The sequence below is a fragment of the Podarcis liolepis genome (assembly GCF_965112155.1).
Source record: "Podarcis liolepis genome assembly, chromosome: 6".
Classification (NCBI taxonomy): Eukaryota; Metazoa; Chordata; class Lepidosauria; order Squamata; family Lacertidae; genus Podarcis; species Podarcis liolepis.
This window is the reverse complement of record NC_139559.1, coordinates 62,929,433-62,955,943: the sequence shown is the minus strand read 5'-3', so window position 1 is coordinate 62,955,943 and position 26,511 is coordinate 62,929,433. Positions and strand designations below refer to the sequence as shown.

The 26,511-nt window shown below is 40.9% G+C and overlaps 1 protein-coding gene across 2 annotated transcripts; it reads left to right on the top strand.

The window, feature by feature from the left end:
- The first annotated feature begins 2,018 nt into the window (after positions 1-2,018).
- On the top strand, positions 2,019-26,248 carry SERBP1 (SERPINE1 mRNA binding protein 1). 2 transcript variants are annotated; one of them, XM_083510573.1, is made up of 10 exons: positions 2,019-3,999; positions 11,776-11,929; positions 13,731-13,877; positions 14,015-14,086; positions 14,814-14,888; positions 16,706-16,883; positions 18,692-18,739; positions 20,203-20,376; positions 21,280-21,318; positions 23,320-26,248. In XM_083510573.1, the coding sequence occupies exons 1-10, from the start codon at positions 3,591-3,593 to the stop codon at positions 23,374-23,376; spliced, it is 1,353 nt and encodes a 450-aa protein (XP_083366699.1). In that variant the 5' UTR covers positions 2,019-3,590; the 3' UTR covers positions 23,377-26,248. The 2 variants fall into 2 exon arrangements, with proteins under 2 accessions (XP_083366699.1, XP_083366698.1); XM_083510572.1 differs by having other exon boundaries at positions 13,991-14,086.
- Positions 26,249-26,511: the final 263 nt, after the last annotated feature.

Below are 26,511 nucleotides of genomic sequence, written 5' to 3'. Positions count from 1 at the left end.
CAAGCTTCTGCAAGCTGGTGCCCTCTGGTTGATTTGGACTACAATTCCCATCAACCTCAGCTGTGCTAGCTGGGACTGAGAGTTGTAGTCTAAAAAACCAGGAGGACACTAGGCTGGGAAAGACTATGGAGAACTGTACCATGTTTTCAGTTAACTTTCTGAGCAACAACTCCAATACGTTGAATTCCCACTATTTCCTGCCTCTTCCTCCTTTCCTGTTCTCTTAATTCCTCCCACACTATCCAGACATCTTGCCTTTAAACATTTTATTTACTTTGGCCTGATGGCTGTAATTCAGGAATCATTTGTAGAGCTGATTAGTAAATTAAGAGTGTGGGTTGGGTTGGCTCTTACACAGATCTTGGATTGTAGTATTAAGCAAGCAGTCATATGCTTGCTTTACCATGTGCCCAGCTTACAACTTGACATGCAATGATACCGCATAGCAGTTGCATGACGACTTTACATTTTCAGAGTTCTACATGGAGCCATTCATCTTGCTTGCTCACCGCACCAATTTAAGTCAGCCCTGAATGTGAATTGCAGGCTTCAGAATGTTCCATCTTTCCGTTGATGGACTTTGGCTCTGAAGAGTGAATACCATTATGCAGAGTAAGCCAAAATACTTGGTGTGTATGGATTGCTATTGGACTCAGCCACTCAACAATACCTCAGGGCTCAAAGAAATGGACTGAAAATGCAGAACTTTCTAGATAAATTTATTACAGTGCTTAAGAGTCCTATCCAATAAATGTCTATTCAGAAATATGCCCCAGAGGCAAACAAGTACCAGGGCACAGTTTAGGTGGCTAAAGTGGGAAAAGTTACAAAATGAAATCTTAAATATAAGTGATGCTAATATGGTTGCTTTCCTTGACTGCTGCAGTTTAAGCCAAAGGCCAGTGATGGGTAACCAAAACTAAGCATTCTTTATTTCTTTTCCTCTTTCCTTTCTAGCTTGGAGAGAATTAGATTTAAGAATAAAGTCTTGCTTTGTTCCATTAGTTGCTTTCTAAATTTCAGATCACATTGGTTTAGGTCACAAGACTGGAAAATGTGTGTCCATTGCGTCTGGATTGTGTGCTTGTGTGCGTTTTACAAAGAAAGCGACAGATACCGTTATACAAAACAAGGGAGTGGCATTTTATTCGATTATTAGTTCTCCCCCTGCTTGTGAGCTGAAGATATACCTGCAAAACTTACAAATGTGCAACTGGCTTTGCATATGTCTCTGGAATTCCTTTTAAAAAACATGTACGTTATAATATCTAATTATACACATAAACAATTGGAACCAACATCTCTAGCTCTGCTCTTTACAGCTTGTCAGACAAGGCTAAAAAATTGAGAAAACTTGATCTGAATTATTCCTATGAACTGGAAAGAAGGATTTTGCAAGAGTTTCCTGTCAGATTACCCTCTCTGACCAAGCTCTGCTTTAGGTATGAATGGAGAAAACGTTATGTTGCATAGCTACAAACACGCCTATTGTTTAGCCTTTGCTTACATTTAGGGTGCATGATTAATCCCATAATAGCAACCACACTTCTCTGACTGCCATACCTGTAATTATGCACCTGCCTGCCTTCATTATATTTTTTGAAAGTGAACACCAAAAAATTGTGTGAAACTGCTCTTAAAATTTATTTTTTTGAAGAAGAGTGACTAATAATTTTTTTTATCTACAGCTGAGTGTTTTTGCACGAGAGCATCAACTTAGAATCTCATTTTTATTATGTATTTTGTTTCTTGTATTGTAATTTTATGTTGCGAACCGCCCTGAGATTTATGAATGTAGAGCAGTATACAAATTTAATAAAGAAATAAAGAAGTGAGTGTTTCTTGTTACCCTGCTCCTGTCTACAGCCTAAAGCTCTCTTGAACTTTAGTGAGGGGGGGGGGGGCTACTGAGGAAGAAGATTTGCCTAAAACTTTGGGACTCCCTGCCTGTGGGCATCAGGCAGGCACCTTCCCTGTACTCTTTGCCTCCTGCTAAAATGGACTTGCTGATCAGAAGGTCGGCGGTTCAAATCCCCGTGATGGGGTGAGCTCCCGTTGCTTGGTCCCAGCACCTGCCAACCTAGCAGTTCGAAAGCTCGTCAAAGTGCAAGTAGATAAATAGATACCACTGTGGCGGGGAAGGCAAACGGCGTTTCCGTGCACTGCTCTGGTTCGCCAGAAGCAGCTTAGTCATGCTGGCCACGTGACCTGGAAAAACTGCGAACAAACGGCTCCCTTGGCCAGTAAAGCAAGATAAGCACCGCAACTCCAGACTTGTTCGCGACTGGACTTAACTGTCAGGGGTTCTTTATCTTTACCTTTTTTAACACGTACATGTGGCTTCCCATTCCTCCTTTCCTAATGTGGGAAGATCATGTGGAACAAAACTTTAATAACTAGTTCATTATATATCTAGATGAATCTGTCATGATGCAGCAACCTTCTTTTGCCATGGTCAATTTGTTGCTTCCACAAATACTTAGATGTGCATGATCTCTAATAGAAGGGCAGCATTGTTTAAGAGACACAGTGATTAAGCCCCTCTGGCAGCTTTTGGGGCTGATGAGGGTGGATACAAATGCTCTAAAGAAACAAATAATTTGTTTGCCCAATGGGATATTGAGGCTAACCTTGTCCGCCTTTTTCTTTCATGCTTATGGGTGACCTGATTATGTGTAAACGTGGAATCAAAGCATGGTTGTTAATTCTAGAACAGTTTAATACTGATTTCAGATCCTGTGACAAGCATCATGTTGAATACAGAAGAGACCACAATTTTACCATTTTTTTAGTTCGTAGCTTGATTTTCTTTCTTTCCAGGAACCTGAAAGCTGCCATTTGTAGTTGCAATCCTATTAATGCGTATTTGGAAGTAAGGTTTTATAGGATTGCAGCCTTGATCGAATTCTGCACAGAAACTAGCAAGTGAAACTGGCAATCTGCACACTGCCTTCTTCACTTGCACAAACATTTACTGTACTGCATGCACATTACAGCGGACGCTATCTATACCGTCTATATCTATATCGGTGTTACATATATCCACAAAAACAAAATAGCCGAAGCTATCAAAAAATAATCCCCCCCTCACTAGTCTTTTGAGTTAGCCAGAAAGAGCCTTATTGACCTTTCAGGTTTTCAGCCTGATTTGTAGAGAAGAGCACCCCACATTTTGCTTTTTGTTTAAAAACACTGTCGCTTCCTTCTAAGAAAGGGGGAACTGCCTGCCGCTCTCTTTCCCGCTCCCCTCCCAAGAGGATAGTCTGAGGCTGGGGGAGGCGGGAAGGCATTGGGATGTTCGCCTCTGCCTCCTTGTCTCTCGTTGCCGCGGTGCCTGCCGGGAATTGTGGTCCCGCTCCTCGAGGCGTGCCGATTACTCCAGCAGTCGGAGGGCCAGGCCTCCGCTTCCCGAGACCCTTTGCGGGCGCCCGCGGCCTCCTGCCGCCTGTTTCCCGGATGTCGCTCTCGCCGGAAGAGAAGCGAGTTTCTTAGGGGGCCGGCCATCTTGTGTGGGCAGCAAGCGAGCGCGGAGGGGGTGGGCCAGGGGCCTGGGCAGCATCGGAGGAGGATCCCACCGAGAGGGGCCCATCATGCCCGGACACCTGCAGGAAGGCTTCGGTTGCGTCGTCACCAACCGCTTTGACCAGCTCTTGGACGACGAATCCGACCCCTTCGAGGTGATCCAGGCGGCCGAGAGCCGCAAGAAAGAGAGCGGCGGCGGAGGGGGAGGCGGCGGAGGGGGCCATCAGGGCGGCCGCGGCGGTGGCGGCGGGCAGGCGGCCCAGGCCAACTCCTCCTCAAGCGGCGGGTCGGGCCAGCCCGGCTCCGGCGGCGGGAGCGGCAGCGCGGCGAAGCAGCTGCGCAGGGAGTCGCAGAAGGAGCGCAAAAACCCTCTGCCGCCCTTCGCCTCCTCCTCCTCTGGGCCTGGCGGTGCCGGCGACCGAAGAGAGGATGGCGGCGGCGGCGGGCAGCCTGGCTCCGCGCCCCTCAGGAAGGAAGGTAAGTGGTGGGAGGGGTGCCTCCTTTTAGGAGGGAAGCCAGGGCCTCCCTCCCCAGAAACCAGGGCAGCGTCTCCCTTGCGCGGGCGGAGGCAGCCTCCCCCCCCCGTCACCCAGCGAGTCCGGCCCGCAGTAAGAGCCCCCGGCCCGCCTTTGACGCAGCACGTGGTGCTGGAGTAGGATTCCCCCCCCGTCCCTTCCTAGATAGATTTCCTAGAAAGGACCCGATCCCTTTCCTCCATGCTTTATTAGGGCGGCCTGGGGTGCTGTGCTCGCGTTGCCTTGCGTGCAGGCAAGGGTCGACCACCTCGTGTCGACCAGGCGCCGTGTGAACGCGCGCCTCATAGGAGGGGGTGGGACAGAGACAGGCGGCTCGCTGGGCCCCTGCACTTCTTCAGAGGGAGTGAAGCAAGGAAGGTGAGGGTTGCGGGACAGGTGTGTGTCAGGATACTTAGGCCTTGCCCGGGAAGGGGGGGGCAAGTTAAGGCGGGCCGCCAATGTTTGTAATGGTGGCTCTTCTTTGAGGGCGAAAAAGCCTGCGAGCGGAGAGTGCTTTTTGCGAGGAGAGGGGCTCAGGTTTGCCAAGCTGCAAGCGCGCAGGCAGCAGCGTCCTGGATTGCCGCTGCTAATGAAGTTTAGCCCATTTGCACCTGGCCACGTGCGTGGCCCGCGTGTTGCTTGGCTCCAGCTATCTGCTGCTGCCGCCTACTAGGGGCTGAGGGAAGAGACAAAATGGAGTGAGCCCTTGATGTGCTTTAAGTTGGGCCTTGCAGGCTAACGTGAGAAAGGCACTTTTTGAATATAGGTCTTAAGTTTTAATTGCAGGCATGCCGCCCAATGCTAGGTATGCTTATTAGGACGTAAGCTTCACTTCAGTAGGTGTTATTTCCAATTGAGAGCGACTAGGATTTGCCATGGAGTTCAGTTTTGCTCTTTAGTTCAGTGTTTCCACTGCTTTTCTGATGTGTACATGTTCTGAGATGAAATTTTAAGAACTGTGCGCTGCTGTGTGAACCTCTCACCCATTTGTAACTTGCATAGTATGCAGAACACACCAATTTTTTGTTTTAAAGTTGGAACCTAAGAAAGTATTGATATTTTTCTGTCACTCTGCACTAATTAAAGAACCCACATGTTTAATGTGATTAAGATTACAGTTATCGCAGAATAAGTCCTACTGAATTCAGTGGGACTTATTTCTGAGTAGGCACATAAAGGTTTGGGCTGTAAATGTTTGTAAATTTTCAAAACATTTGGTAAATGGTACCCAGCTTCATGGTGATAATTGGGTTTATTTCTCTGAACCTGAATAAGACAAAAAGAACCATGTGTTGCACTGTTTTCCCATGTACTTACATTAGGAGGGAGAACCATGGGCCTGTAACTTGATGATAAAAATTAACTGTCAAGTTGTAATTGAGTTGTGACATATACAACATTGTAAAGTGAACAATTAAGAGTTGGTTACAGATGAAGTAAACACTTTAAAAAACCCTTTTGTGTATTGGACTTAATGCAGTAACATTTTTCTTAAGACTGGACTGCTAGTGTGCATTTTCCAGATTACTTGCTACAAATGAATAGCTACTTAGTGTGATTAATTCACTGCTTTATGCTTACAAATAATTTGCAAAAAGCATGAAGTGTGTTCTTCTTTCAAAAATTGTTTTAGTACTTAAGCATTCTCTTGATCACGGGAACGCTGCTGTATCCCAACAGCAAATGTGCTAAGATTTTTGAATAGTGTAGACTTCTGACATCTGTTAATTGACAGTGTACTAATGTCATAACTACTGTCCAAAGTATTTGAGAACCTGATAAATAAGGCACTTCATTTATTATTTACATGCTATGAAATAAGCATTTGAGCTGTAATCAGTAACTGCTAGTCCTTGTGTCATATGCATCTTTTTAAACTGCTTGTTGGCTCAATTATATTCATGGCCTTACGGCTTATTGGCTCAATGAATTAAGAAAAAACTTAGCTGTGTTCAGTGGATTAACCAATAAATAATTTATGTTTAGGGTGGTGATAATGGTCTGAGGGCACATTAGCTACCTGGATGACTGACTGTGGGGAAGCACGTGTATGATGCCTTGGGCTTCACAGTGGAAGAAAGGCAGAGGATGTAAATGCAAGAAAATAATATATATTTAATAATAATTTGAAACACTTCTAAAGCAGTTCTGAAACTGCACACTTCTGAAAGTAAAGTGTAAAATTTTGAAATTCAAAATTATTGTGGCTTTTAGATTTTTGTGCTTATAAGTAAAGGCTTTTTGTATACAAGTAGCTTCAAATGGTAAGTAAGGCTGTTCCTCAGGAAGGGAGATGACTTTGTAATTAACACATTAAAAATCAAGATTTGGAATATTTAAGTTTACACCCTGTGTTAATACGGATACAGTGTCTTGTGTGACCGTCAGAGGCACATATAAAATAGCATGGCAGAATCTGAAAACTTAAATGTCAATACAGCACCAGTGCTTGTAGGAAGTAACTAGATGCATATTCCCGTGCGTTGAATGGAAGAACCTCTTTCATTCACAAAAGGGACTGAGATCCACTGGAGCCTCCAAACACCCCTTCCCACAGCCTCCCTCATGGTTCCAGAGGATCTTGCAGTCTTCTGGAGCAGCTTTTCAGGGAGCTACAGAGGGAACCTCTACAGTAGAGGTTCAGCAGGAAACATCCCTCCCTTCTTTCAGATGTCTTTTGAAAACTATTGTTTAGATCAGGGGTCACCAAACTAAGGCCCGCGAGCCGGATAAGGCCCCAGGGACTCATTTATCCAGCCCGCCGCCGCCGCCCGCTCTTACCTGCGCTGCGCAGCTGCCCACTTCCAGGTCGGAGGAGCAGTGGAAATAGCTTGTGCGCAAGCATTATTTCCAGTGCACATCCGGGTTGGAGGAGGCCCATGCTCATGCGCACAAGCTATTTCTGGTGCTCCTCCGACCCGGAAGTAGGGTGTACACACACGTATGGGCATGCGCTCCTCCGCCTGCTGCGCGATTGGCGCTGGAGGTGTGGTAAGTTTGCTGACCCCTTGTTTAGATAAACTCTGCTATCTTAATTTTCTGTTTTTAAGCAATTAGTATTTATTGATGTCCTAGTGACATTTTTGTGAATGCTTTTTGCTAATTTTATTTTTATAAGTTGTATACTACTTTGATACATTTTTATGAAAGTTTGGAAAATAAAGTAATAAGGACGAATGTTGCCTTTTCCCTCCTTTAGCAGAGGAGCATCGTGTGTGTAGAGTTCAATTCCCAAGCACTCTGGATTCAGCCCTTTGAGTCAGTCATGCTTGAACACATTTTTACATGAACTTTGAGTGTGGAATGTTTAGCTTTAGTTAAGGAAACTCGGGTGACTTGTTTTTTTGCGAGATATGGACAGGTTTTTTGTGGTGTTTTTTTTTGACATTACAGTGGTACCTTGGGTTACAGAGGCTTCAGGTTACAGACTCCGCTAGCCCAGAAATAGTACCTTGGCTTAAGAACTTTGCTTCAGGATGAGAACAGAAATTGGGCGGCGGCAGCGGGAGTCCCCATTAGCTAAAGTGGTTCCTCAGGTTAAGAACGGACCTCCAGAACGAATTAAGTTCTTAACCTGAGGTACCACTGTAGTTCTTACAACATTGTCCATTTCCAACCTGGCTGGGGTATGTGTGCTCTGCTCATTGCAAGAAATAAAATATTTCAAATTTTAAGGCACTTAAATCCGTTTCAGGCCCATTGTTTTAAGTGAGTTTCATATATTAATGGGCACATATTTCTGTAATGATCCCTTCACAAATGTCTTTGTGGAGTTCTCAGGAAGTCTTGTGGCAAATTTCCTTTCCAGGGCCAGTCCTGCTTACCCTCTTGAGAGAGTTATGGTGTGTGCTATCAACAATCTATGCCATTAGGTTTTTACAGTGTTCTTTTTCCTAAGCCATGCCACGTCCTCCCATTTTCATGCTATTTTTTTTGTTCTAGCAATTAAAGATGTGTTTTTTGGGGGGGAACCCATCTGCATATTATCACTCCTCTTCACATATGAGTATCAAACTTCCAAAGAGATGAACAATCTGTTCATGCTGATAACTCATTTTACCTTGGGCATTGATACAATATAATGGGAGGGGGTTGTTGTTGTTGCTGCTGCTGCTTTTTAAAAAACCCTGTATTTATTAAGTGCACATATTGCCTGGTTGGCTTACAACCCATGTAAAAGACAATCTGTAATAAATGAAATAACCAAAAAATTGCAAAAGCTTTAATTGAAACAGGATAAAACAGCCCTGATTTTAAAAACAATTAAAAAGTCTCCATAAATGGGAGGCTAAGTACAAATGCTGAAAATGGAAAAAAAATATTAGTGCAGTTGATAACAAACATAAAATCAATATTAAGAACATAACAATAGCCTGCTGGATCAGGCCTATTGCCCATCTAGTCCAGCATAGATTTCCACTGTTAGCAAGGGGTCTCTGCTTGGCATAACATGAGAATTTCTCCTTCCTTAACACAAAAGAATGTGTTTGTGTCTCATTTTGAACAAGAGGACTATTGGGGCCAGTGACAATGGTAATTTATGGATCGCTTGTTATACTGTCACTTGAAGGGGGAAACTTAATTTTTAAAAAAACGTCCAGTAAACTTCCTTTGAAGAATGGTGAAACATAAGGGTTGTATACAGATTGTAATTTTTCAGAAATTTTGAAGCCATTCTGCAAAACTGGCATTGACAGAAGAAGAGTTTATCTCATATGAGACAACTATGGACAACTATTAGGTAGTGCAAGTAATCCTGCTGACATGCTCTTGCTGCTGTACTCTCATCCTGTGCTTTAAGACAATTTTTAAAGTTTGCTTTAAATGTGATATTTTGGCCTAAAAATAATTGTATTATTTATACCCCGCCCATCTGGCTGGGTTTCCCCAGCCACTCTGGGCGGCTTACGGCACATGTAAAAAATGGTAAAACATCAGACGTTAAAATTTCCCAGTACAGGGCTGCCTTCAGATGTCTTTTAAAAGTCAGATAGTTGTTTATTTCAGTCATTGACCAATCTTGAGATCAAGGATCTGTTGATATGCGCACAAGTTTGTCCCAAATTATTCAAATTATTAAGTGACAGTTGTGTGTAATTCAGTGTATGTTATACTGGAGGGGAGAGTATTGGATAACCAGCAAACAAGCATTTCAACCGTAAACACAGCTTAAAATCTGCTGCTTCAGTGGCACAAGAGCTCCTTTTAACTGCCTTAAACTAGTTTTAACTAGTCTTGCTACTGTTGTTTTCTCCAGCTTTATATCCCGCACACTAAGGCATTTTACAAAGTATGTAACAGCAGCAAAAGTGCCACAGACTTACACTGTAATCTGCAGCTATATACTGCTTTAGGAAAGCATTTCATCTGAATAATTGGTACTACATCTATTTTTTTATTTAAAAATTCAATTATTCAAATACAGCTTTAAGTGCATGTCTAAATTATAGTACTTTGAATTCCATGAATTTACCATTTCAGCCTTAATTTCAGGATAGCTAACATTCCTGCCCCTTCTCACAAATAAAAGCTTTCTCACCCTGCTCATTGGGGGTACTTGGAAGCAAAGATCAACTGCAAAGCCCAGTGTGACTGTCATGACAAAACTCTTGCTTATGTCTCCATCACATTTTAAAGTAGACTCTGTAGAGGAGAAGCTCAGTTCTAGGCCTGCATAGACAAGCCAGGACAAGCTGCTACAGAGTGGCATAGAAGAGAACAGTTGTCAGGGCAACATGAGCACATTCTAGCATGCAGTGACTTTGGAAGAACATGGATTGGATGAGCTGCCTGGGGATCTTTTCAGAGTTCAGGGGTTAGGAAGAGAGCACGTTTGACCTGCTTGGGAGTTTGAAAGGGAGCAGGGAGAATAGACAAAGAGGATTTTCCCCATGATTCCTAAACATGTGGAAGGAGTATAATAACAGTGGTAGTTCAGAATTCCCTTTCCTGTAATCTGAAGCCACAGCAGGAAGCCTCAATAGTGGACTTGATCATGACATAGATATTAAAAGATCCAGTCACCAGTGACAACCTCTTGAGTGGACCTGTTCAGGGAGAGCAGATTTTATTTCTCCTCTGCTTAAAAGAAGTATTAAATTTGACCATTGGCTTTCATAAACAATACTGCTCTTCTAGCTACCTTTTGGTAGTAGCCTACATTTCTTAACTGTAGTACACAGGAACCGTCTGGAGTGCAGCAAAGTTCATTGCAGTCACCTGTAATGTTAGGCCATATTTTAGTGCTATGTGAACGAGCCTGAAAAGAGTGTTGGACTCACAAGCTCCCTCTCTCATCGCTGGGAGGAAGACTATGGCATAACTTAATGTTGCTTTAAAAGATGTATTGAAACCAGGAATCCAGGTTTGAAATAATCTCTGAGTAATTTAAGCTATCTTCATGAACCATGGTTGAGCATTACGTGCAAGTTGAGCACAGGAGCACAGAAACTCAGTACATTTTCATACATAATGAGGAGAGTGATGGTTCTCTCCTTCCCTAACTATGGCTGCTTTCCTTACTCTTGTATAAGGCTGTGGAGTGGTATCATTGATAGATCAGATTGGAAACAGCTTCACCCCTAGTCAATTTCGCCACCAGAGGAGCTTAAAAATAAGAAAATGTTCTTATTGGTTTCCTTAAAACAAAAAGAAGGGGTTTGGCAGTGTATGCTTCTAGGGGCTTAGATTTGACTTTTCCAGAGTACAGGTTGAAGTAGTATTAAAAAGCTGAAAAATTAGTTTGACCAGATGTCATTCTCCATGGTAAGCAGTCATTTTTATGTTCAAAAGCATAAAATACTATGATAGTAAAATACTATGAGGCTATAATACTATGATTAAAATACACCCCATGAGGGTCTCATAACAATAGTCTGCATAACAAATACAGACACAAATCATACTAATTGAGTTTTAATTGCATACAAAAATATCTAAATATTACAGGTCATTGGTAAAACATCAGTTTCAGTAGTCTTTTTCAAGTTTCTCCAAATGAATTATAACTTCTAATTTCTTGAAGGCGGGGATGGGGGGTGTCTTACCAGATTTCAGTGCATGATGTGCACTCGTCTTTCCAGGATAGTTGTGTGTTGTAATTCTTCGAACTTGATAAATCTTCTATATAGGAAAATTACTTCCCACAAGGTACACACAATTCTCTGCTTTATTATAGTCTATATCATGTTGTGTATGATATCAAACTATCAAAGCAAAATTATACACACTTCCTAGTTTCCAGCTGTGCTTCAGTGTACAAAACAATCTGTCTGAAATGTTAGAACTCCTGACTGCTCCAAGGAAGGAATAAACTCACCCAATATCTCATATCTATTTAGATTAGCTTGGACAGGGGTAGCCAGTGAGCTGACTTCTGGATGATGTTGGAATACAAGTCTCAGCATCCCTCACAACTGGCTATATTGGTGTTGTATTCCCACCATGCCCCTTACATGGCACAACCTTCATTCACACCTTTAAAGGCACATTGCCACATTTTTTTGCTGTGTAAATTTCAAATAACATGGTTATTTTGAAATGAAAACTTCCAGAGGTGTTACTTGGCTATAATTTGGATATCTTTTATTTGTTGTGTGGAGTAGTTTTATGATGCTACCTCCAAGCCTTAGAACAACTAGTGTCTTCTACAGGATTCCTCTGCTGTGTGTTCAAGAATAACAGTTGCTTTGTGGAAGTAGCTAAATAACTTACTGATGCGGATTGCTTTCTATTTTAGGGATAAGGCGAATTGGCAGAAGGCCTGATCAACAGCAGCCTCAGGGAGAAGGCAAGCCTATTGAGAGGAGGCAAGAGAGACGGCCTCCTCGTGAACGCAGGTTTGACAAACCTGCTGAAGAAAAGGGTGAAGGAGGAGAATTTTCTGTTGATAAGTAAGAACTGAACATTTTAAGATTGATTGGCAGAGAAAATTGTATGCAGGATGTCCTCTGGTTATAGCAAGATGTTCTCTGATTAGTCTGTTAATGGGTTTTAATTGGGTAGTGTGGTATATTTGTCTTAATGTGGCATGCTTTTGTATTTTAATATGAACCTGTTTTAGGATATTGTGTTCCCCCTAAAGGATCAAAGTTTTGGTATAAGCGTTCTCCTGGATCATCTACTGTCACTGGAGGAACAGACAGCCTTGGTTGCTCAAAATGCATTTTATCAGCATTGTTAGAAACTCAGATATGTAAGCTAATTGTCAAATGGCACCTTAAACCTAGGTTATGGTCGCCACAATGGGATGTCTAAACACCATGATTTTTTTTTTCAAACAATGAACATTATTATTACTGTTATCACCATCCTTTCTATACTACTTTATCTTTTAAAGAAAAGAAATCCAAGCAATTTGCAACACATTAAAACAGCAAATGAAACAACCCAGAAGAAAACAAATTAAGCTTAATGGAAAATATTTCAGCTCCTCTATGCTTTCCCTGAATTTATTTACCTTCTTAATTTTTTTTTAGCTGCCCCATAGCAGAAGTCCTCTAGGAAGCCAGTGTGATATAGTGTTTAGAGTGTCTGACTAGGACCTGGGAGATCAGGGTTCAAATCCCCCTCATTCATGAAGCTCACACTGTGACCTTGGGCCAGTCACAGCCTCTTAACCTACCTCACAGGGTGGTTGTAGGGATTAACTGAGGAGTGGCATGAACCATGTATTGCTTGGAGAAAAGGTGGGAAATAAACGCAGTAACTAAGCTCTTCTGTTTACCTGCTTAAGAAAGAGGTGTCAATTGCCAACCTAGCATTGAGAGACCTCGGCATGGTACCTGTGCCTCGTGAATTTCTAACACTGTATTTCAGCCTATAGCTTAGCCACTCTTATTAACACTTGGGTAGTCTCTCATGGATTACTGCAATATTGTATATGTATGGCTGCCTTTGAAAACAATATGGAAACTACAACTGGTCCAGAATAGGACTAAGATTACTGACAAGAACTGATGGATATAATCATACTGCACTTGTGCTTTGCCATCTACACTGATTACCATTTTGTTTCTGGGGCCAATTCAGAATGTCTGTATAAAGCATAAAAGCCATAAATGACTTGGGGCCAGGGTACCTGAAGAATTGCCTTTTCATACACACACCCCTACATGAAGCCTAAGATCATCTGGCTTTATATAGAAGTCAAGTCTTAGAGGACTTCACTTGAAAATTAGTATACAATTTATTAAATAAAGAAAACAAAATCTTCTCAAGCCTTCTGTGTACCCTGCCAAGTGAGATGGGGTGGGTGGCTTCTTGAGAGAGGACCTTTTTATTGTTGATACCACAGCTATGTGATGCTTTCACCAGAGAGACTTCCCTGACACCTACTTTATGGTCTTTTCAGTGTCAGGTAAAAATGTTACTTTCCTAGGCATTTAAAATCAGCTGTACTTAAAATATTCTCTGCTTCTTATTTTATTTCATTGCTTTGTACTGGTTCATGTTTTCATGCTGTATTTTATCTATGGTTATAATTATTACTGTTACATTGACCAGAGAACGTTTGTTGTTGGGCAGTATGTGAATACTGAAATGGAAAAAGATACAAATAACATTAATAGCTCTTAAATAGTTGCAGCATAATTTTAGAAATTGATATAATATTAAGAAAGATGATTACTAGCACTGCCAAGGTAGAAGTAGAGTTTCTAGTGTCATTCCTAATTTCGCTTTATTTTACAATAGACCCATTATTGATCGTCCAATGCGTGGCCGTGGTGGACCAGGTGGAAGAGGGGGCCGTGGTGGCAGAGGACGTGGAATGGGCAGAGGAGATGGTTTTGACTCCCGAGGCAAACGTGAATTTGATAGGCATAGTGGAAGCGACAGATCGTAAGTCTTCAACTCGTTCTTTTTTAAAGTGCATTCATATCAGAATAATACTTTGAAAATTTGCTTTTGAAAATCTGTATTCCAACACTATTATGTTAACTCAGTTTTGTTAGTTCTCTTTCACATTCACATTTCAGTGGTCTAAAGCATGAGGACAAGCGTGGTGGAAGTGGATCGCACAACTGGGGAACTGTCAAAGATGAACTAACGTTAGTATTTTGTTTTGAAATACTTGTTCAGAATAAACTAAATTATAAGAAAAGACCATGGGTATTTTAAGATTGCAAGATCACATAATGAATGAAAAAATTCAGGAGAGGTAGTGAAAAGGAGCAGGATTTCCCATTTCATTGTCCTGAGTAGCTCTTTACTGTTCCCCAAGAAGAACAGATTTACGAGAAACATATTGATTCAAACATTATTGGTGATACCTAATAGTCATAGTCTGCATAGGCCCTTTAAAATAAATGGAGTTAAGGAATGCCAGTCCATTGATTTCAGTAGGTGGTCTTGTGAGTATGATTAATGTTGGATATCCTTAACATATGCCTCACCCATTTTTCTGGCTTAGTGCAGGATCATTTCCCTTTATCAGTGTATATATATATGCATCCTGCCTGTGTGCTTTCCTGAAGGAGCATCATAATGCAGCAGTATAGCAAATAGCAAGCATTTTTCTAAATTTGGAATTATAATTCTAGATCCCAAATTTGCCTCTGTTGTGTTGGCATAGAAAAATCACCCATGCTTTTGTCAGCAATACAGCTAGTAAAGCAGACTTGGGGTTTGATGGTGGGTTAGTGTTTATATTGGGGAGTGAATATTCTTTGAAGTTCCACTGTAAGCTTTGGTATAATTTTGAGGTCATTGAATATCAGGTGGGTAGGCAGTGCTCGTATGAAGCCTCAGATATTTTTAAACTATCTTTAATTCCAGTGATTTGGATCAATCAAATGTGACAGAGGAAACACCAGAGGGGGAGGAGCATCCACCTGCCGACTCAGAGAATAAGTAAGTATTACATTTCCAGAATCCTTGTTTGATCATTTATGAGGTTGCTAGGCTCCCTTCATGTCGAAAGGAGGTGGTTGGTTGTTTTTTGTAGAAAGTTTTTCTTTTAAAAACAGGAAAATCTGTTTACTTATTTAAGTTTCCTTTGTTACATGATTGGCAAACTCAGGTTGAGATGCTTAAGTGGAATTTTAGCTTAAAATCCTCATAAATCTAAACTTGTGAAATGGTGAGTCTAGTTGGGAAGCTCTGGTCTTGAATTGTCAGTGATAAAACTGTGAAATCCAACGTTGGTACTAGCTAAAAAGTAGCTACTTCAAAACCTACAGGATTGTGTGTGTAAATAAGGTTGTAGGATGGAATCCGATGGTGTCCATGAATGACAGCAAAGGACCTTCCAGAGCAGGTTGGTGAACTGCATGATGAAAGGGCGAGGGAGCCCTGTTGTGCATGCAATCCACAAAGTATTGGATTTCAGCCTTCCTATTTGAGCCTTTGTACTTGCACAATGATGCTGAATAACCTGGCTAAACATTCTTTCTTGCATAGTGGCTTGTCATGCATTTGCCACTTCGTTTTGACACGTCACAGAAGTGCTGTGTAAAATCGTAAAATTGGATGAAAAATGGGGAGTGGAGGTGGTACTTAGGTGCAGGACTATCATAGACTGATGGGCATTGATGCAGATAACTATACTTACTGACTTGAACTTTTAGAGTGGAAAAGCTCTTTCAGCAGCATAGGAAGCGTATATGCCTTGGTTAAGTGGCTGTTGTGCTGTAGATAACTCAGCACAATCATGCAATGCCATTATTTGGATGTCCTACATGTGAACTTGGCCCATGCATGCACTTTGGGAGCTTTCAGGCAATACTTACTTTGGAAAATCAGTCTTTTATTCTTGGTTACTAAGTATAAGCTGGGATTTCATTTAACATTCTAACTTTAATTGTGAGCCACAAATACCAATAGACTTTATTTGCGTAGCCGACAGGCCATAGCATCATAATTGTGAGCCCTTACCAGAGGTCTTGAATGAAACAACTTGATTCATTTTTTAAGTCAGGAGGTTCACAGCTGATCGTTGATGTAACTACTATTGGACAGGTTTCCATTTTGTTTTGCACATAGCAAGCTGCTCATTGTTGTTGCTGGTGAAGTTTTGAAGCCATTTTCCTTTCCCCCCCTCCCAAAATAGATATGGCAATGAAATTGGTATACTGATATAGCAGTTAAGTCATAATGCCTCTGGGAGAATCAGCATTTGAAGCTGTTGTGCAAAATCTTGCTTTGGGGGAATGCCTTAGCACTGATGTACGTAAGACATACAGTCTGTGCTTTAACTTGTCTTTCTCCATATGGCAAGCTGTCATGACATGACTGGAGGGGGTGGGAGGCAAACCATTGAAAACTGTTAAGGTATTGTATCTGTTGGGAGAAACAATTGCTTTGTAATTGCTGAAGAAGGGCTGGCAAGGAGGTATTAAGCAGAACTGTCCTATCTCTGTGGTCTGCTAAAATACATATAAGGGGACTATCTTTAGCTGCCAGCTATTAGTTGTCAACAATGTGTTGCACACTTGGATTAAAGCAACTTGTCATGAAGCCAGAGTTTATGTGGTTAAGTGATTTCCAATAGCACAGTATTTTGTCTGAATTGAAAATAACATCCATTAAAGTACAGCTTTTTGTGTGAACAATAAATTCTAGAAGTGTGGCCTTCCTGGTTGCTTCCAGCATTCCAATATTGAGACTTCACCATTCTGAGTGTGACAAAGACTATGAAATGAGTTTCCACCATTGTAAACTTATTTCAGAGAGAATGAAGTAGAAGAAGTCAAGGAAGAAGGTCCTAAGGAAATGACTCTGGATGAATGGAAAGCTATTCAAAATAAAGATCGTGCAAAAGTTGAATTCAACATCCGTAAACCAAATGAAGGTGCTGATGGACAATGGAAAAAAGGTTTTGTTCTTCATAAGTCAAAGAGTGAGGAGGTGGGTTTTTCTGGATTATCTTGTCTTCATGGAATCACTGAATTGTAGAGTTGGAAGGAACCACAAAGGTTATCCAGTCCAACGCCTCACAGTGCAGGAATCTTGCCCAACATAGGACTCGAACTCGCAACCCTGAGATTAAGAGTCTCATACTCTACTAACTGTGCTATCTGATGTTTTCATTTTACTCACACCTTTAAGAGTAAGTAGTTTAAGGTATCCTATCAATAGTTACATTCTCTATAGCAGATGTTTTGCCTTTACCGTGTGCAGAAACCAGTCCTGTTTTAATCACTTTGAAACAAACATTTCTAGCCTTTGCTGTTGGAGAGAAAACCATGGAGACACAGCTACTATCTGGTAAAATCTCCAACATAGGTCAAGCTTAGTAAAGCTTTCAGTTCTTGGTGTGTGGGCCTTCAGGGTCTAGATGAAAATATGCATTCCTGCTCTGCTGAATTCAATGGGAGGTTTACCACTAGAATATGGCTTGTGTCCACAGTTTATTGAAGCCTGAATCCTAGGGTACACTCAAAAATGCAGAATTCATGAGTGGGATACTTCATTCTATTATGGTACCACTTCTGATGAGTAATTCAGGCATGCAGTGTTCCACCATTTTATAAGTCCACAGAGAGCTAGCAGTGTCAAGGGAAAAGGCGCTTTTAGTTGACCTAGGCTCGAAGTCCTGTTGTGAGTGGGGTTCTGCTTGTCCAACTCTCAGTACCTGGTGAAATGTATTCAACTGTAGTAGCTTCCTGTCAGAAATTTCAATGTGATTAATTTTATGCTTGTGCAGATGAGGTGATACTTGCAAAATGACTTGGAATTTTCATTCCAATGGCTTGGAGTTTACACTTATTTTTACTACCAATTCTTTCTGATTTTGGAATATTTGCTAAGGCACATAAATATGGGAAATAATGGACACCTAACTGAAAAATCCATTGCATATTTACTTGGAAGTAATCCCCACTGTGTTGAGGCTTACTCCTGGTTAAGTTTGCTTGGAATTGCAGCCTTTAAATGTGTTTTACAGTTGTGCAGCTCCCTTAAGACCAACTAAAGATTACTACTTTATTCCATGGGTAGGAAACCTCCAATGTAGGGACCTGATTAAGCCTGCCAGTCCTCCATATTTGGCCAAGCGACACCCACTTGCCCTACACTTTGTGTCATATATGATGTCAGGTGTGAGGCTGGTAAAAATCTGGCTTGTAGGTACTGCAGATCAGCTGATTGTCTGGTATTGTGGAGCACTTTGAAAGGTGCTTTGTTAGCTGCATCTGCTGTGCAGTTTGATTACACAAACTGGTCAGAAAAGGTCAGCCGACATCATTCTGGCAATTGAGTCAGGTGATTGGCCCCACCCTCCTTTCAAACTTGTTCCACAGAGGAGATAACATCAGACCCATTTGCCAGATTGAGTTATTCACGCCATTGTATTCTAATGTGATCCATTGTTCAGCCCCCCCCCCCCACTAATGATTTCTCAACACTTAATTGGTGTTGATGTTGCAAAAAACAAAAAAAGCTCATAACCCTTAAGGTAACGTGCAAGCCAGAAATTAATAACAGGCTTCTATGTGCCCCTAAAATATGCTCCGGAGGGTTGGGGGACCCCTGGAACATATTGGCGGGGTACAGGAGGAGAGGAAGGGGAAATGTTGCTTTTGCTCTGTCCACTTGTTTAGTCACTTGTATCCTATTGGGTTCACCTACCTTGAACCATAGAGCATGTTATTTTAATATGCAAATTCTCATTTACTTTTTTCTCTCCTTTTGTATCGACATACAATTTGCATCAGACAAAGGGGGTGACAGAGGTGCAAGGGAGTCAGATGGAATCCAATGAGGTACGAACACTTTATATGTGGTTGTGTTGATGTTGTTCTTAAACAGTTATAAAGCTCAAGCATTACATTTTTCTAAGTTGTGTGAGTGAGTGAATATATGAATATTTCCTGCATGGTGAAGAGCAGTCTGTAAATGCCAACAAATAAAATAAAAGGTAGGACAGGGAACCTGTGGACCGGTTCCTAATGTAATAGCTGTCTTATGAAAGGAGCAAGGAATGAAGAGGAAAGGTCTTTGGAGCAGCTGCTCTTTGGCCGCCTGATGAATGGGGCCAGGTTGGTCTGCCTCCTGCCATGAAGTTCTTCCTGGGAATCAGGTGGTGCAGCCTGCCAGTGGCGCTTGATGCTCTCCACAGTGGCAAGAGGCCAGCCTATGCCTCACTTTGGTTCTGTAGGTCTAGGGCAGCACCTTTTTATTACACCTTCCCCAGTCATGGCCATGGGAAGCAGGTTCCATGCCTGAGACATCATGTAACTGTTGGCTGTGTTGTAAGTGAGGAGCCAACATAAAGGAGAAAGTGTTCACTGCTTTTACTGTCCAGTCAAGTAAGTTTTGTCTCTCAGTTGATCTCTGTTCTGTGATCTGTATACTAAAGTTCATTGCCTCGCAGTTTGGATGCAGTAATACACTAGCAGGTATATGCAATCTTATTTTAGGGATTAAATTAAAAGATCCAAGCATTCTCCACCTCTGCCATAGGAGGACACTTCAGTAACACAAGCCTAACTGATAAGCAGAAGCTGAGAGCAGCAAGCTCAGTGTAGGTCTGGTTGAGGCTAAACATAGATGTTTGCAGGATATGGGGCGCTCCAGGAGACAGTGACTTTAAAAAGCACATACTGCCTGTAACCTGATGGTTGGCACCCAGAAGCCTGTTCTAGCTTGTGGAAGCCTTTCCAGTTAATAAAGATTCGTTGAATAGGAAATTTTAATTAAGTGGCAGGCAATTTTTTGATTTTGAGGTTTCTGAGCAATTTTCTCTGCATCACTTCTGAAATTCAAGGTGGTTTGCAGAGGGTGAGGCAGGCTTGGGTATGATTTACCTAATAGGGCGGCTTCTATTGGATTCCACCATCCCACCTCTGCAATTTTTTCTGCATGTTTTGGATACAATCATATCTCTTATTAGATACTGAAGGCTAAAATAGAGATGAATAAGTACCAATACCTGGAATTTGGCAAATATTTACTGTATATTGATATAGTTCCAGCATTCAGCTAAATAAGCAAACAATAAATGAAAGCAGGTGTACATGTGCTACAATCTGCTTTTGCTCTTGGCTGTCCTTCCTGTAGTCAAAACTGCCATTTGTGGCAGTTTTTGACCAGCATTTCATGCAAGTGATGTTTGAGTGCTGTAATTCCCCCTCCCCCACACCCCGTGTTGCATTCTGGGTTGTATCTGGTATTTAGTGAAAATACCTTTTCAGTGGTGGTCCTGAATTTCTTATTTTCATCTTAGTCTCATGCTGAAGACTCTGCAATGGATCATCACTTCCGCAAGCCAGCAAATGATATCACATCTCAGCTGGAAATCAATTTTGGAGATCTTGGTCGTCCTGGGCGTGGTGGCAGAGGTGGAAGAGGAGGACGTGGACGCGGGGGAAGAGCCAATCGTGGAAGCAGAACTGACAAGGTAACAATTCTTTGTATTTAAATGGAACAGGTTTTTTGTATACCTATTGATGGTACTTAAAAACAACATGAGCAGGTTTCAGTGACTAAGCTGCTGCCAAGCAAGTTACCATAATATTATGCATAGATCTATCCTCCTAGTCTTTCCCTTTACACCTGTGCCCTAATTAATAGTCCTTTGTAGTGGAGCAAAAAGTTAGTTTAAGAGGTGGTACATATTTTAATATTGGTGGCTTTAATCCATGTGTGCGTGTGCAGAATACATTAGTTTGCCACCATGAATTTGAAAGTTGACATAGGCTTGAATCCAAATCACTTGTCTGAACAGTAGACACTTCTGCAAGTACTTTGGGTGTTACTTAAGCTTTTCCCCACATGTGCATGACTGAAAACTATTTCATGGAATTTTTAATCTTTGTGAAATACTAAGGGCTATAGCCAGAAGGAAGGAACTGAAACACCCTCTAGACTGAGCAGAAACGCCCTCATACAAATTTGGATTTAAGATATTGTTTTCTTGACAAAATGTAGACATGCTCATGATGTTACCATGTATATTGCATGTGTTGTCTTTGCACACTTTGGATGCAACTTAATTATGCCTATTTCTCATGCAAAACACGAAGTTCCCAAATGTTCTGGGTACCACAGCTTGCAAACAGCAATTGATACTCCAGTGAATTCTCGATCATAAGCAGGAATATTTTTCTTTATTGGCTTTAATGTGCTTAAAAAGAGAGAGAGTAGTCTATTTTCACTATGAATTCAGTTGCTGAATTTCTCTTTTTGAAAGGCTTTTCCAGTAGAACTAATTGAGAATCCAGCATTTCTGTTTTGTGATTTTGCTCATTATGAATGTGCAGATCCACACTAATACTTGTGTCTTGACTGTGTTTCCTTCTAGTTGGTTAAGGAGTTTGATGTGATCCACACACCCAGCCAGGTTGGTGACTTGTTTATAAATCTCTCAGGATGTGTATACAATTGTAGCCTTAATCCTGGTCTGACATTTTTCATTGGTGAAAGTCAGTGTTAAGGATGAATTAAATCATATGTAACACTTATCAGAATTTCTGGTTAAAGTGTTCTTTGCTTGCATTTTGATACTCTTAATTTGTGTTTGTTGTTTGGTTAAAAATGACAACCTGCTTACACATTTTTATTTGCTTGCCCATAGCATTTATAGATGACAACCATTTTTTAATCCTCCTGGACTTTCCCCCGGGCTTTGACATGTCTTCGTTTCTGTAATGCTTGCATGTCAGGGCTGTTTGAGGTTGTATTGGGTATAAAATAGAAACACTGTAACTGTAACCATGATGTTATTAAGGTATTGTTTTTAAAATTTAGACAGATCACAAAACCCACAGTAACAGTTTCCCTCCATTCTGGGAATTGTTCTTGGAATCTAGGCTATTAGGGTTTCTTAATGTCATCTAAAATGAAGATACCTGTTTACCATCAGCATACAGCATAACAGCATTTACATATGTAGGTTGACTTAGAAGTAACATCCGGATGAAACTCTGCCCTTATGTGGAAGTAGGCAAGACTTCATAATTTACTATAATTTACTATAGTTACATGGGTTCTAAGAATCCATTTTTCTGCACACTATCTCCAGAAATGGATTTTATAAATGGAGTGTTGCAGCGTTATAATGTGAAGCCGATCAAAGCTTGAAAGTCGTCGTCAAAGCAAGTGAGCTGTATCATATTGCCAATTTCTCCAACTTCATTTGGGGTTTATGTTAAGATGTTACTGAGCTGAAGACAAAAGATACATGTGTAGAATAAAAGTATACAGCTCCCACATAAACAGGACTTGGCATCCTTACTATCAGATCAGTGTTTGTGCTGAGAGAGAAGCATAGATTCAATGGTATCATGAACACAGGTGTAAATATTCTTGCCAGTGATGGATTTTCCATTTAACACCAAATCACCTGCGCTCATGCCTCTTTCTCCTTCTACAACTGAAAAGTTGTGTGTGTGCAGTGTGTACAGGCATGGTCTGAAGGTAAATGATGCAACCACCTTGCTTGAAGCTAAGCAAGTCTGGGTCTGGTCAGTGCCTGGCAGGAGACTGACTGGAAATCCTATTTACAGTACGTTGAGTTCCGTGATGGAAGAGAGGTGTGATACAAATGTACATAATAACTAGAGCACACACTTCAAGTCTGGACTACGTATGGTTCCATACTACTAAACATAACAACAGAATAGAATTAAAAATCCCAGTTCAAGATTTTCTTGTACTGGACTTGTGTATGAGTGCACATAATTGTCTACAAAGTATCTGAAGTAAGCTCAGAGAAGGCACCAAGAAGATCAGGGCCTGGTAGGTTTATATTGGGAGGGGGGTTCCAAAATATTTCAAGGTTCTGCGCCATATAAGGATTTGTAGGTCAAAACTAGCACTTTGAATGGGGCCTGGAAACTTAGAGGCAGCCAGTACAGTTGTGCCAAGTTCAGTGTTATATGATCAGTTTGCCATGAGCCTATCAGCAATTGGGTAGCTACATTCTGCACTAGCAGTAATTTCCAGTGTTCAAAGGCAGCCCCATGTAGAGCGAACAAATATTGAGGTTAACAGAGCATAGATTATTGTAGCTGGGTTATTCCAGGCCAGATAGGGTCATAGTTGGGCCACCAACCTAAACTGATGGAAAGTACTCCTCGCCACCAAGGCCACCTGTGATGGCACCGGATATCTAGAGCAGGCTGCACACCACTCAGCCAGACAAGACAACCACCCACTAGCAGTGACTGAGCCTTGTCTAAATTAAGCTTCAGTTTGTTGACCCTCATCCAGTTCATCATTACAGCCAGGCCCTGATTCAGTGTATTAATTCAATGTGAACGTTTGGTTACCTTACAGAATGCCGCAAACAAAAATGGTTATGTGGACTCTCCAGATAACGTACATTCTGTTTTTCTTTCAGTCAAGTGCTTCTGCTCCTGATGTTGATGACCCAGAAGCTTTCCCAGCTCTGTCCTAAACTGGATGCCCTAAGCCAACCCTGCCCCTTGTTGGGCCCTCCTCTACAAGGCTTGCATGCTTAAGGATCCTAAAAACAACTTAAGAAATTAAAAAGGGGACTCTCATTCATACCATTCACACCTGAAGACTGAATTTTACCTGTTTTGAAAATGAACTTCTCTTGCTACACAGAAGCAACAATATGGTAGTCAGTTTTGTATTTAGAAATGTAATGGTAGCAGGGATGTTTTCATAATTTTTTTCAGAAATTATGCATTCTTCATGGATACTTTTTTGTATTGCTGCTTGAAAATATGCGTTTCCAAACTTGAAATATAGGTGTGAACAGTGTGTACCAGTTAAAGCTTTCACTTCATTTGTTTTTATTTTTTTAAGTTAGGTTTTTAGATGTTTTTCCCCGAACTACAAACAATTTAACTCTTGCACACTCTTTTAATACTGCTTAGCAGATTGTTTTCAGTCCACAGTCAGCTGGGATATGTACAAAAATAATTTGGAAAATTGTTAGTACTGTGTGGAATACTAACTTCTGAAGTATTTTAAGTTTTTAATACTTAAATTCAAACTTGGAAAAGTCAATTTTCTTCTATCTTTGGTAGTTTGTGTATTCAAAGTCTTTATACAAAATTGATATCAGATACTTGAAAAATAGTCAAAGCACATTGGTTTTTACTCAAATACCTTCTTATGAATCCAGCAGCTCTGTTTGGATAATTGGTCTAAGCCATTTAAAAAAACTCGGTGTTACACCTCTCATATACACCTCTTTTATCTTACTCCCTTTTTTTCTTCAACAAAACTAGTTGTTTGTTTGGTAAACTTTGTTTAAACTTGTTAATATTGTTGCTACCAAAAATACTTTGTAGACTGGAGCAACTTTTTTTTTCAAAACATGGGAGGTTGGGGAGCGGCATCTATTTCTAATACAGTTCGTTTAAACTACATTTGATATTTGTCTGGCAGTGCAGTATATCTACACAAAAAAATGCACCTATGCTGGATGCATTCAAACACTTTCATTAGATGCAACCCTGGGCCTAAAGAAGAAACCAAAGGGCACTGTGTGCTACTTGGGAGGAGGATTACTTGACTTGTGTAAGTTGGAGAACAAAGAGCATCAAAGTGGGACGACTGTGGTCTCCGTGGGACAGAAACCAAAACCTCTCCACCTAATTGAAATGTGGATTTTTGCTCCTACTGTTTCAGCTCCTGGTCTCTGCTAGCTGACAAGTGAATGTTTTATTTTTCAGAGGGCGATTGTAAGAAGTTCTCCTTCCACTGTAGAATTTTCTTAATAGTTTAACTTAATCCCTGTGAACAGGAATGTTACCACTTTCAAAACCCAAAAGGACTTGAACAGCAAATAATAAAAAGGACTACTTAGGCTTTTTGTCTGCAACTTTTGTTAGGAGGCTAGAGCAGGAAATAACCCATCTATTTAAGGTTTCAACACTTTGAGTAGTGTGTGTAGCATTCATGGGTTTCTTAGGTAGAAAGCTTAATGGTGATGCCCTATTTTTTTTAAAGCTACAGGATGGGCAACAGTATTGGACAGCTGAATATAAACGCAACGATTGCAGTGTTCAGTTGGCTTGCATTATCTGAATGATTTTTTAATGAACATTTGTTTACATAAGCAACGGTTACTGTATTTTATCGGACTTCTGGTACACTCAAAATCATCCTTGCAGCCAGGAAGAAGAAGAAATAATCACATTTTTAACTGTATGAAATCGATTTTGCCCCTAGGAGGGTGGTTGTTAAAAATGCTAAGCATTCTTTCAAAGTTTTCTTGGTGCTTAGCATGGAAATATCCCATTTTGGAGGTAGTCAAATTTCTTGCGTCAACAGGTACATACGTTTTCAGTAGTTCTTTGTTCCCTGCCCCTCCTCATCTCATAGTTCAGAATATGTTGGAAAATAGTGGATGTTGTCTGTATCCTTAAAGAGCATTTTCATATAACCACTGTGTAAGTATTCTGGTCCCCAAAGACATGCTTACTGAATAGTTTTTTTGCTGTTCTTTATATCCCCCCCTTTCCCCTTTCCAGGCTAATAATGACTTTTCCCACCCCAAACCATAGCCCTTTTATACATGTTATTCCTGAAAGCCACACATCCCATGCCATGCCAATTTGATACTTGACACATGCTTTCTTCATCTTATAGCATATATGTAATATAGAACAGGCATAGGAAGGCTTTTTAAAGACGACCCATTTGCTGTTCTTTTAATAGCTGTGTTCTTAATTTGTGTCAAGCTGTGAATTTTTTTCTCTTTAATATTGGTGCGTGTTAAATACAGGTTTATTTTCATGCTCTTTTATAAAAACGTAATGGAAGGTAGGCATTATGAATGCCTCTAATGTCAGGCTTCTTACTTGATTTCCGGCCTACAAGCCCCTAAATCTTTTTCCCACAGGATGGTGCCCTTGTGGATCCATCAGCAGCAGGTTTGGCAAAATACCTACCTGTATATTCTAATTCTAGTATTAGCTATTAACAAATTTGACCTCATTTTCTCCTGCTTGCTTATCCTGCTGTTGCACCACTGCATTTAGAGATGATGCCTCTCTTAAAAAATATGGGTCAGTTGAATATGAATTAATTGACTTATTTTAATGTTTGAGCATGAAAGTTCATCTTGTGTCAACTGACAGGCAGAGAAGTTAACCAAATTAGTAAAAGGGAAAAAGAAAAAGAGCACAAGACCTTCTAAGGTAACCCTAAGGATCAAAACTATGTCTGTTGTGAATATACATCGTCTTTCTGTTGGATGGGTACTACATCTAATGGTTGATTACATCTTGCCCGATGAGATTCATTTGCATACCATACCTGTTGACTTAATAAAAGCAGGACTGATGCTTCTCGCTGTCTTGAGTGCTCGGAGTATAGATATGCATTCACCTTCAGCTGAATACTAGTTGGGGTGTGAACTGAAATAAGAAAATAAATTGTAGTAAGGCAGCTGCCTTTTTGCAGGTTTGTGTGATCTTGGAAAATGCACAGATCACTGTATGGTGACGGTTTATTGGTGCTTTTCAGCAGACATGGGCAGAACATCTATCCTAATTCACAAGGTTTGCGGTGCACTGAAGAGAACTGTTGATTACCCAGGGTCCTGCACTTC